The sequence below is a fragment of the Tenrec ecaudatus genome, chromosome 8 (genome assembly GCF_050624435.1).
Source record: "Tenrec ecaudatus isolate mTenEca1 chromosome 8, mTenEca1.hap1, whole genome shotgun sequence".
Taxonomy (NCBI): domain Eukaryota; kingdom Metazoa; phylum Chordata; class Mammalia; order Afrosoricida; family Tenrecidae; genus Tenrec; species Tenrec ecaudatus.
The window spans coordinates 27,502,964-27,515,412 of record NC_134537.1 but is presented as its reverse complement, the minus strand read 5'-3'; the positions used below and the strand labels follow the sequence as shown (position 1 = coordinate 27,515,412).

Genomic DNA, 12,449 nt, shown 5'->3' with positions numbered 1-12,449 from the left:
CTCTTTTTACCCTCCCTCCCACCATGATGACCTCTTAATAAATTATAAATTATCATTCTTTTCATATCTTACACCAACCACTGTCTCCCTCCCCCCATGGTTTCAAACATCCCCCTCCCTCCCCACACACCTTCCTCCTATTTTCCTGGTATCACTACTCCCATATCTGTTCCCAACGGATTTATCTGACCTGGATTCCCTGTGTCCTAAGCTCTTATCTGTACCTGTGTATATGCTCCAGTCTAGCCTGAAGTGAAAGGTAGGAATGGGGTCATGATAGTAGGAAGTGAGGAAACCTCAAGGAACTAAAGGTATATTGTGTGTTTCATCGGTGCTATACTTTACCCTGGTTGACTTATCCCTTCCTTCCTTGTCACCCTTCTGTGAGGGGATGTCGCATTGTCTACAGATGGGTTTTGGGTTTCTGCTCTGACCCTCCAAGTTCTCAACAATGTTTTTTTGTTGTTTAGGGTCTTCTGGTGCGTGTTACCTGATTCTGTCAACACCTCATGATCACACAGGCTGGTGTGTTTCTTCCATGTGGGTGTGTTGCTTCTCAGCTAGATGGCCGCCCAGATGCTATATCTTTTGATAGTCAGGCACCATTAGCTTTCTTCACCACATTTGCTTAAGCACCCAGTTTGTCTTAAGCAATTGTGCCGGGAGGGTGAGCATCATGGATTGTCAGGTTGTTAGAACAAAGTGCCCTTGCACTGAGGCAGGGATTGAGCAGAGGCCCAACGTCTGTCCACTTCCTCAATGTATTGCCATATAAATATATGTGCCTATGCCAATACCTCTGTTTTAATGAATTCATATATTTACATATTACACACCTATGTTTATACCGCTGCCCGTAGCTTTGCTTCCTAGATCTTTCCTCGGCTTTCTTTTACCTCCTTTCCCACCATCGCACTCGCCCTTCTTCTGCCCCTTAGTAATTCCTTTCAGCTAGGTTGCTGTTGCTCCAACATCTCCAGGATCTCTCCATCCTCCTTGATTTTAATTCCCTAGTAGGGAATTCCTGCCTGTGGCACTGGTCCCGGTCCCTGGCTCCCTTTGCCCACCTCCTGCTCTCCCTAAGTCCCTCCAGAACCTTGCTTTCTCCTCAGGCTTGCTTCTCATGCCTATATTCTATAGGTGGGCCAACCAACAATAATGTAGACAATACAAAAAAGAATACAAAACATTGAATAATAAGAAAAAAAAGGAAACAGAAAAATTATATATATATAAAGAAAAATAATAACGGACAAAAAACACACAAAACAACGTCCAAAAGTATAGATAATTCCAGGTGTGTCTGCTGACCTTTATGACCATCTCACCACTGGTCCTGGGGGAATTCTGGAAACTTCCCCTCCTAGCCTGAAGTCTATTTTGGAGGCTCCCCAGGGACTTTGTGGCTTTTCTTTGCCCCATTGCTGATCTGTTATGCACCCTTCTTGGTTCACCCCACTGTGGGGGTAGACTGGACTAATTCCTGCAGTGTGTCCCCAGTTTGTCCTCTGTCTCGGTGTGATCCAGTGAGGGGACATCATGTCTCGAGCTGTTGTCGGCTCTACAGTCTTCTCTGTGTTTTTTTAAAAATCATTTTATTAGGGGCTCATACAACTCCTATCACAATCCATAGATACATCAATTGTGTAAAGCACATTTGTACATTCGTTGCTCTCATCATTCTCAAAACATTTGCTATCAACCCAAGCCCCTGGCATCAGGTCCTCATTTTTTCCCCTCCCTCCCCACTCCCTCATGAACCCTTGATAATTTATAAATTACTATTTTGTCATATCTTGTTCTGTCCCACATCTCCCTTCACCTACTTTTCTGTTGTATGTCCCCTAGGGAGGAAGTCACATGCAGATCCTTGAAATCAGTTCCCCCTTTCCAACCCACCCTCCCACCACCCTCCCAGTATTGCCACTCACATCACTGGTCCTGAAGGGATCATCCACCGTGGATTCCCTCTGTTTCCAGTTCCTATCTGTAGCAGTGTACATCCTCTGGTCTAGCCAGATTTGTAAGGTAGAATTGGGAAGTATTTAGGAACTAGAGGAGAGTTGTATTTTTCATCGTTGCTACATTGCACCCTGACTGTTTCGTCTCCTCCCCAAGACCTTTCTGTAAGGGGATGTCCGGTGGCCTACAAATGGGCCTTGGGTCTCCACTCCACACTCCCCCACTCATTCACTATGGTAAGATTTTTTGTTCTGATGATTGTCTGATAACTGATCCCTTCATCACCTCGTGGTCACACAGGCTGGTGTGCTTCTACCATGTGGGCTTTGTTGTTTCTGAGCAAGATGGCCACTTGTTTACCTTCAAGCCTTTAAGACCCCAGATGCTATATCTTTTGATAGCCGGCCACCATCAGCTTTCTTCACCACATTTAGTTGTTCACCCACTTTGTCTTCAGCAGTTGTGTCAGGAAGGTGAGCATCATGGATTGCCAGTTTAATGAAGAAACTATTCTTGCATTGAGGGAGTACTTGAGTGGAGGTCCAATGTCCCTCTTGCTATCTTAATACTAAGCCTATAAATATATGCACATAGATCTATTTCCCCATCCTCATGTATAAATATATTTGCATATGTACATGTCTTTATCTAGACCTCTATAAATGCCCTCTGTCTCCCAGCTCTTTTCTCTATTTCCTTTGACTTCCCTCCTGTCCCACTATCATGCTCAGACCCCACCAGGGTTTCAGCAATTCCTCTTAGTTACATTACCCTTGACCATGCCCAACCAGGCCTTCCACACCCTCCTCACCACCAATTTGGATCACTCGTTGTTCCCTTGTCCCTGGGTTTATTAACACCACTACCTTTTCCCCCACCTTCCCGTCTCCCATGTCCCCACGGAACTATCGGTCCCGTTGTTTTCTCCTCCAATTGTTCATCCAGCCTATCTTACTTAGACAGACCTGCGGAGACAATAACATGCTCAAAAACAAGACAGAGCACAACCAAGCAACAATATAGAACAAAACAATAACAACAAACCAATGACAAAAACAACAAAGCACAAGAAAGAAAAGCTTGCAGTTAGTTCAAGGATTGTTTGTAGGTCTTTAGGAGTGTTTTCCAGTCCAGTCTGTTGGGGCACCACACCCTGGTCCCAAAGTACACCTTCAGCATTCCCTGGGGACCTTGCTGCTCCATTCTCTTGCTGTTCTGCTGTACCCCCTTAATGTTTTGTCTCGGTGTGATGGGATCAGATGGGTGCAGTTCCTACACTGTGTCTCCAGTGTTGTCCCCTGTAGGGCTATGGGTCAGTGAGGGACATCATATATCATGGTGCGGCCAGCTATGTGGTCCTCTCTGTCAACTGGCTGCTCTAATTGGGAACATCATCCTCACAGCCTGGTGGGCTCCACTCTCTCCTCCTCCCCTTCATCTGCTCCCATGTGCTCCCATCAGATACGTCCCTCTTCCAGAGCTATAGATTCAGTGGCATCCTTTGAAATAAATTCTTCTGAGGGGAGGGGCAGGTGTCCACTTAGTAGTTGGTGTTGGGGCCGGCCCCCCAGTCTCTCTGTGTCTTAGCAGCTCCGTGCAGGGATGTCATCCTCAGGGCTTGGTGTGCGGATATGGGGTCTAGACCCTCACTCTCTCTCTTTCCTTCTCGGTTTGCTTCCGTGTGGGCGTGGCATGCAGCCCCCTCCCCAACCTGTACGTTCAGGGTTGTCCTCTGTAGCACAGACTTCTAGGGTGGGGGTCAGTTTGGCTCTGACTGGGGCGGGCCCTGCAGCGACTCTGTCCATGCGTTGCTCCACGTGGTTACGCTGCCCTCAAGGTTTGGTGCGCTGTGGTGGGGTCTGCATGCACACTCCCAGTTGTGTGGAGACATCAACAATTCTCTCCCCCTGGGTGGACAGGTGGTCTGCTCCCCCAGTCCTATTGTCTCCCCATTCCCGCTTTCCCCCCTTTTTCTCCCTCCCCCTTCCCCCCTTTCTCCTTAATGCTGAATGACATGTAAGGCCTTGGGTTTGGCCTGTCCCCCACCCAACTGCCCATACCTCAACCCGGATAGTGTGAGAGAAGTGGCTCTTCTCCTGTACCTGCTGTGCTGATGATGCCTCAGGGGACTCATGTTGTACTTGTCCTTTAGCGACTGGCTGACGTCGCTTAGCATAATTTCCTCCCACTCTTCCCATGAGGCAATGAATAGGCACGACTACTCAGGTAATAACTCACTCAAAATAACCTCAAGTGAATCATGGTGACCCTGAAGGACAGGGTAGAACTGCCCCTGTGGGTTTCTGAGATTGTCACTCTTTATGGGAGGAGAAAGCCTCATCTCTCTCCCCAGGGAATCTGGTGGTTTAGAATGGCTGACCTTGCAGTTGGCCACCAAACAAGTGATCCACTATGCCCCCAGGACTCCCAGTAATAAGTCGTTCAGCTAAAAAAGGTAGTAAGTAAATTTGTCCCTGACTTCTACTCGGGGAACAGAAAACACAACTATGTGTCCAGGAGCGTGGTGTCATGGGAAGACTGTCACTGAACTTAGCCAGAACTGGGTTCGTATCTCTGAACCACTGCACACAAACCCTGAGGCCCAGGGGAGCATCACCTTAGTAGCCGTCCCTCCTGGCAGGCTTTCTCAGAGGCGCGAGGAGACGGGGGAGTCCGTAGAGAAGTGCCATGGTGAAGAGCAGTGGGCAGTAACGGTGCCCCTCTCCAGTATCGGCACGCCGTCTTTCCTTGGGACACCAGCTTGCCCTGCATGTCCTGTGGGGTCCAGCGGCTTGGCCTGTGGAGGTCAGCTGGTGGAGGCGTGCTCTCCTGCCTTTGCAGCCAGTCAAGTAGATGCCGACTCGGGAAAATCCCACATTTGTGATGGGAGACAAAATTGTGTCTCATAGAATTATTTCAATCTCTCAGGTTTTGGGGAAAAGATGGCCAGGCCTTTAGGTGAACAGCTGCTGGCACCTGGTTCACCGCTGGCACCACCCAGAGCTTCTCTGGCTGCTTGCTTAGCATTGGCCTGTAGGTGGTGGGACTGTTTCCCTTCGGTCTCCATTTACATGTCCAATCCAATATTCCTTCTCCCTCCAGTCAAGCTATAGCATTTCAGAAATACCAAGAGGTGAACCTGCTTGCGAGATTTGATCAAGACCTGGATGAAGTGGCAACCATTTCCTTGACATTCACTACAGGGCGTTTGCTCGGAGCGAAGCAAATGCTCCGGATTCTCCGAATGAAGTTAAGATCGGTTGACCATCCCAACAGGTGGGCACTAGACAGGGTTCCACAAACCCTTGATCTCTGACAGTGTTGGATGTTCTGCCCAGACTCTGTCAGTCACAGGCAGGGAAGTACAAGATTTCCCCCGACCAAACTCACGGCCTTTGAGCCGATCCTGTGGTTCGTGTTTGAAATGAATTTGTCTGTCACTAAAGACCCCAAGTCCACTTCCCTCCCATTTTAGCCACTCCGACCAATATTTAGATCTGCAGGGTAAGGGATCTGGAGTGTTTTATCCTGGATGATGCAACTTTTATTTGGTTTATTTATTTAAATTGTGTTTTTTTTTTTTCATGTGAAACCCTGCACTGAGTCTGAGAGTGTTGCTCTGTAGGGTTTCCGGGGCTGTCAATCTTCATGAGAGCAGAAAGTCTTGTCTTTCTCCCATGGGTGGCTGGTGGGTTTGAACCACCAATCTTGTGGTTTAGCAATCCAACACTTACTACACAGTGCCACCATAGCTCCTGAATAGGTGTGATAAAATAATAATAATAGTAAATCTAGTAAACTAAGAAAGTCATCCTAGTATATGCTTAATGATAAAATGCCCCTGTATCTGAGAAAATAATGTTGTTTTATACATACATACATACCTATGATTTTATATATATCTATGAATTTGTATGTACCTCATTTTACATTTATATTCTCCCTTGCCATCTATACTGCTTGTGAGTTGAATTTTTTCATTTCTGTAAAAGAGAAAAGTTCATTTAATTTGATAAACTGATGAAATAGACTAATATTTAAATGGTAGAGAAAATTTGTTATCTTTTATTCCATTGGCATAGTATTAAAGTACTGTATTGATGTTAAAGTTCTTAAACTTGAGAAAGATACTGAGGATATCCTTGGTCTTGGGAGCCGCACGAGGGAGAAAGATGAGGCTCTCTGCGCCCATGTAGATTTGCAGCCTGGGGACCTCTCAGGAGCAGTTCTATTCTCGCAGGGTCACTGTGAGTTGGAGTTGACTTGATGGCAGTGAGGTTGGTCTTTCAGTTGGGTAGGAAATGCACACAGAAACAAAACAACCGTGTGTGTGTGTGTGTGTGTGTGTGTGTGTGTAGCTAGGGAGGGAGGAGAGATGGGGAGGGTAAGAAAGGAGGAAGGGAAAAGATGCTTTTGGATTTTTTTTTTTTTTGCTTTTTGAATTTTAAGGACAGGGCTGCGCTGCTATGTGCGTTTTGCGACATATGTGACATACTCCACATTGCAGCATTGTCAACTCTATCTCAAATGGCTTCATTTGTGTTTATGAAGTCTTTCTTCTTGGTTCAGGGAACCCGAACACATTTAGTTACATTTAGTCTAAGAGAATAACTGTTACATTTCAAAACTGGGATTTTAAAATTACTTCTTCATTATCAAAGGAAAACAGGCCAATTTTATAAAATCTTCAAGAGTACAGCAAGTGTTAAGAAACCAAATGATCGCCTATAAGGTCACTATTTCAGAGGTAGACACTTGCTTTTCATTCTTTCTCATTTTCTTTTAGACTTTGTTGAAGTTGTGTGGGCAGTGAAAAAGTTCACCCAGCCTTTTGCTGTTTTGCTTGTACCATAAGCACGCTCCATATTGTCAGAATCCTTTTCTTCCATAAGGAAATAATCTCATGCCCTCGATTAGAGAGTGGTGATTTTGTAACTTGGTTGACAAGGACATTTTGCCTTCTGTCCCTAGGGCCCCGATGTGCCGGTATGACTTTATTCTGATCGAAAACAAGGAAACGACCATCCAGCCCCTTCCTTGCCGAACCTTGCAAATGTAATCGTGGTGGGAACACGGCACACGTAACATCAGGAAAAGGACCAGTGGTGCTTCCCCTTTTCCACAAGGCACAAAAAGCACAGGAGGACCAGCGTTTTGTTTAGCGGTGTTCTGTGACTGTCACACTGTCAAGCATCAAACGACCTTGTGATTACAAACCATCCTGAGACCAGAGCACCTAACTAGGGCAGTCAGAAACAGCTGGGCTCCCGGCTGCACACTGCTCAGTTTAGCTGTGCCCTGAGGCCTCCTTTGTTCCAACCTGGCCTGTCTACTCTGCCCCTGTCACAGGGATTCGTGGCTGGAGATCACCTTCCCTGTGCCACATCCTCCTAGCAAAGAAACAGACCTACCTCACAGGGCCGGTGTGTGGGTGGGGGAGGCAAATCTGCAAAGGGTGGTGGAGGGGGGCGGGGGGGAGAGACAGCCCTGAGATTTTGAATAAATGTTAATGTATGTTTTTATTTATCTTGATGCATATGCGACTTTTCTTCTGTATAGTTGGGGGCTTCCCCTTCACCAGTACCTGCTGCTTTGGGGGCTATTGCCCCGGGGGCAGCAGAAAATGAGACGGGAAGACCATAGTTGCTGAGCCTGTCTGTCAAGCGGGCAGAGGAAGCAGGGAATGGAGAGGCAGGTAGGAGAGACAAAGCCCGGCCTGGTTTGTGGAGTCATTGGTGGACTGCGAGCACAGAGTTGGTGGTTCGAACGCACCAGCTGCTCTGTGGGAGAAACATGAGGCTGTCGGCTCCTACAAAGGTTTACAGCCACAGGGACCTTATGTAAGGTCATATGAGTTGGAATCGAGTCGACCACGGTGGGCTTTTTCACTTAACATGGAGAAGGGATCACTTGTCAGGACACCCTCAAGCCAAACCACCCCCCCCCCCACAAGGTTTTATTTATTGATTTTCCTTATTATCAATGCAATCCACAATGGTTGAAGGGAATATGTAATCTGTGGCTATTGAAGGCACATTAGAAAATACTTAGATGCAAATGGAAGAAATGAAACCAAACAAACGAATGGTCCCTCACCCCCCTCTTGAAGGTAATTAGAATTTACCCTTTGAAGTAGCTTGGCTTGCTCATGTGAGTTCAAAGAGGAAACCTATTTGCTCTTGATGCATCTGTGGCCTTAAGTTCAAAAAATTCTCAGGCTTCACCTGGAAGTAGGTGTGAGCTGTGAATCTGGAATGACCACAGCTATCCAGCCAAGAAGCCCTGGAGAGCTAGGCCAAGGAGGCCAGGCCACTGTGATCCTGGGGCCCGAAGCCCCTGCAGTGCAGAACCAGAAGGGTGAGCATGACTCACCCAGCAGTGGCCACTGCACACAGGCGCCTGGGTTCCTGAACGGCCCATGCCCGGCCCTCCTCCTCTTACGCTAGGACTACTCTTCTACTGCCTTCTGTGAGAACAGCTCTTGCTTTGGAGAAGTGGACTCTCCACCTCATCGATTATACACATCTGCCAATGGACTCCTGTGTGGCCTCATGCACAGATTCACCTCTGTACCCATTACAGAAAGATGTTCATAGCCATTGGCTAACTGACTCTGTCTTTTGTTATCTTAAGGAGCCCTGGTGGCACTGTTGGTTAGGCATTGGGCTGCTACCTTTTCTAGAACCTTCCACGCGCGCGCGTGTGTGTGTGTGTGTGTGTGTGTGTACTAGAATAAAGTGTCTACGGAAGCGAGAGGAACCTTGGTGGCACAGCGGGTTATGATTTGGGCTGCTGGCTACAAGGTCAGCAGCTTGAAAAATTCAGCTACTCTGCAGGAGAAAGGTTTCCTTCCCTCCAAAGATTCCCAAAGAGCAGAAGAAACTCCAGAACTTGTTCTCGATCATAGAATGAAGGCAAATGGAAGAAGTGATGAATTTAAAGAGCTGAACAGAAAAATCCCAAGGGCAGCTTGAGAATAGAAAGTAAAATCTTATCATGCAATGCATAAAGACCCAGAGTTAGAAAGCCCAAAGGGAGAGCATGCTCAGCATTTCTGGAACGGAAAGAATGCAAGACAAAATTCAAGCCTGGAGTGGCGACATGGAAACTCTGGGCTAAATAGTGACTGATACAGGAAGCATCAAGGGAAGCTGGAAGGAGTCCAGAAATCACTATCAAAAGGAACTAGTCGACAGCCCGCCACTTCAGAAGTAGCACATGACCCAGAACCAATAGTGTCGGAGGACGAAGTTCAAGCTGCACTGGCAGCATTACTCAAAAAGAAGGCTCCAGGAATTGATGGAACACCCATGGAAATGCTTCAACAAGCTGAGGAAGCACTGGAAGGATTTGTCTAAGCCAGGAAATTTGGAAGACAGCTACTTGGCCAACTGACTGGAAGAGATCCATATTTTATGGATCCTAAAGAAAGGTGACTGCCCGCCCCCCAAATAAAAGTGACCCAACAGAATGCTCAAATTATATAACAATATCATTGATATCACATCCAAATGAAATTTTGCTGAAGATCATCCAACACTGGAAGCAGCCGTACATTGACGGGAGGCTGCCTGAGGCTCAAAGGGGATTCAGAAGAGCACATAGAACAAGGAATAGCATTGTGGGTGCCAGATAGATCTTGGCTGAAAGCAGAGGCTACCCCAAAGATGTTTACATGTGTTTAATGGACTGTGTAAAGGCATTTGACTGTGGGGATCATAGCAAACGAGGGGTAGCCTTGAGAAAAACAGGAATTCCAAAACACTTCATTGCACTCATGCCGAACTTGGATCAAGAGGCAGTGTGCAGACACAACAAGGGAATACTGAATGGTTTAACATCAGGAAAGGGGTGTGTGTGTGTGTGTGTGTCCAGGTAGACCAGAGAAACAAATCCACGAGTCAGCGCCTTCTCTAACACTGTCTAGAAAACTTTGTTTGGTTTTTATTTGAGCTGTCTGTCAGACGAGGAGGCACATGGTGGCCGAGTGGGTTAACTCGTGGGGGGGTTAACTGCCAGGTCAGCTCTTCGAAACCACCAGCCGCTCCAGGGCAGAAAGACAGGCTTTCTACTCCCATAAAAAGGTCACAATGAGTCCACAGCTACTGGATGGCAGTGAGCTTGGGCATCAGGCAACTGCATCCTATCGGATATATATAGGGTGGACTCCCTCTACTATTCCACTTGTGAGTATGCCAACATTAGCCTGGTCAGGCCCTGGTGGCTTAGTGGGTAACTACTTGACTGCTAAGCAAAAGGCCGGTGGTTCAAGCCTTGCTGGTGGCTTTTGGGGACAGAGACCTGGAGATTGCTTCTGTCAGGATGCCCCTAAGAAACCCGATAAGGGCACTTGTCCTCTGTCACTTGGGGTCACTATGGGCTGAAATGGCCTTTATGGCACCTAACAGCGGCAGTCCCCAGCTGTGGACCTCGGGGTGAGATTTTCCTGGCTATCTGGAAGTAGACGGTGCCGATGAAATCGGTGTCAGCCCAAGCGGCATACAGGGAGGAGGCACTGACCCTAAAGGCAGGTGGGAAACATTGGCCAGCGTTCCCAGGCCGGAGAAATAACCGACCAATCATCTGAAGTCACACCAGAAGCCTAGAGTGAAGTTAACCCACCATGTTCATGGAGAGCCCAGCGCAGCTGTGGCTGCTGGAGATGCTGCAGGGAGGGATGCTCCCAGGGAGGGAGCTGAGTGACGTCACTCTCTCTGCTCATGGGGCTTGGCTTCTTGAACAGCTCGGCTGGGTGTAAAACAATGAGGGGAAACTGGTAGTAATCGTGTCTTGGGCATAGTTCAGTGGCCTAAGGTGAGTTTCTTAAAAGCGGGCTACCTTTAGCTCTCAGGCTCTTGCTATCCCAGAGCGAAGAGGGTATACCTGGAATCCTTCAGGGACTGGAACGTGGACTTCCTCTCAGAAGGTCATTTTAAGAGAAGGACGTCAAACTCACTGCTCTTCAGTCCACCCCCACTCACAGAGACTCTGCAGGACCGGCTAGGGTTGCCCCTGTGGGTGTCAGAGCCTGTGACTCTTTGCCGGAGTAGAAAGCCCCCTTTTCTCCCTCTGATGGGGCTGGTGGTTTTGAACTGCTGACCTTGTGGTTAACAGCCCAACCTGTAGCCACTTGACAACACCATCAAGGCTCCTTTTAGGAGGCTACCTAGTATTCCACACATACCATAATTCACCGAGTTAGTTGTCCTCCAGTCAGCAAGGTTTGTAGTTCAAAAGCACCAGCTGCTCTGTGGAAGAAAAGTGAGGCTTTCCAGTAATGAACGCATGAAGCACATCGCTGCATGGGAAGAACCGGAGGAAATCATGCTAAGCAAAGTAAGCCAAGCACAAAAGGACAAGTACAACATGAGTCTGCTGAGGTAAGCTTAAAAAAATGAAAAAGGGGCATAGGGAAAAAACTACTATATACATTCCTGGGGTGAGGTCCAGGGACCATAGCAGGGGCAAACAACCCAGGGATCCATAGGAAAACCAAGCCAAACAAAAGAGACAGGGGTAGCCGGTAACGAGGCATTAACCCACCCTAGGGGGCGGGGGCTGGTTCTATTATTTATATCTCCATGGAGTGAGAAAGGGACCAGACTCAACCCGGTGTGCCAAGACATGAATGCAACATATAGGCACGAGCCAGGAAACCAACAGAGAGGCCTGAGGGGCCAGCTCCCAATCCCAACTACTTGGGCAACCCCTACCCCAGAGGAATGCACTTCAATGGACCACACAGAAGCTGCAGCTCAGGAAGAGGGGTGTGTCTGATCAGGAGCAAACAAAGAGGGGATGAGAAAGAGAGAGAGAGAGAGAGAGAGAGAGAGAGAGAGAGAGAGGAACACACCCTGGCCCACTAAGCCCCAGGACACTATTCTGGCTCAGAGCACCCATTGCACACCACGAGACACGATGACATCCCTCACAGACACATAGCCCTAAGAGGGACAGCACTGGGGAAACGCGGTGGGAGATGTGCCTGATGCGGCCCCACCACACCGGGGTGGAACACTAAAGGTGTACAGCAGAGCAGCAAGGGCAGCAAAGCACCGAGTCCCCAAGGGATGGCAAAGGGGGACTTTGGGGCCAGGGCGGGGCGCCCCAGGGGACTCGACTAGAAAACACTTATAAAGGACAACAGGCAGACCTGGAACTGTTACGGGCTTTTCTCTTTTTGTTCTTGGTTATTTATTTGTTTGTTTGTTGTTTTATTTTTTGTTATGCTTTGCTTTGTTTTTGCACATATTATTGTCTATGCAAGTCTATCTGGACAAACTAGGTGGATGAGCAATCAGGAGGAGAGAACAATGGGGTCGACGGTTCTGGGGGGACACGGGAGAAGGGGCGGTGGGGGAAAGGAAAGGGGGCTCCAACTAACCAAGGACTAGGGAGGAACAAATGATCCAAAATTGATGGTGTTCGGGGGAGGCTTGGCCAAGGGCAATGTAGCCAAGAGGAATTGCCAAAACCTGAATGAAAGC

General features: G+C 47.9%; 1 protein-coding gene across 1 annotated transcript in view; it reads left to right on the top strand.

Annotated features, from left to right (window-relative positions):
• LIPH (lipase H) overlaps window positions 1–7,021 on the top strand; it is a 41,909-nt gene extending 34,888 nt beyond the window's left edge. The window contains exons 10-11 of the mRNA XM_075555876.1: window positions 5,065–5,238; window positions 6,934–7,021. Coding sequence (XP_075411991.1) covers window positions 5,065–5,238; window positions 6,934–7,021 — 262 coding nt within the window. The remainder of the gene's footprint in view (window positions 1–5,064; window positions 5,239–6,933) is intronic.
• Window positions 7,022–12,449: the final 5,428 nt, after the last annotated feature.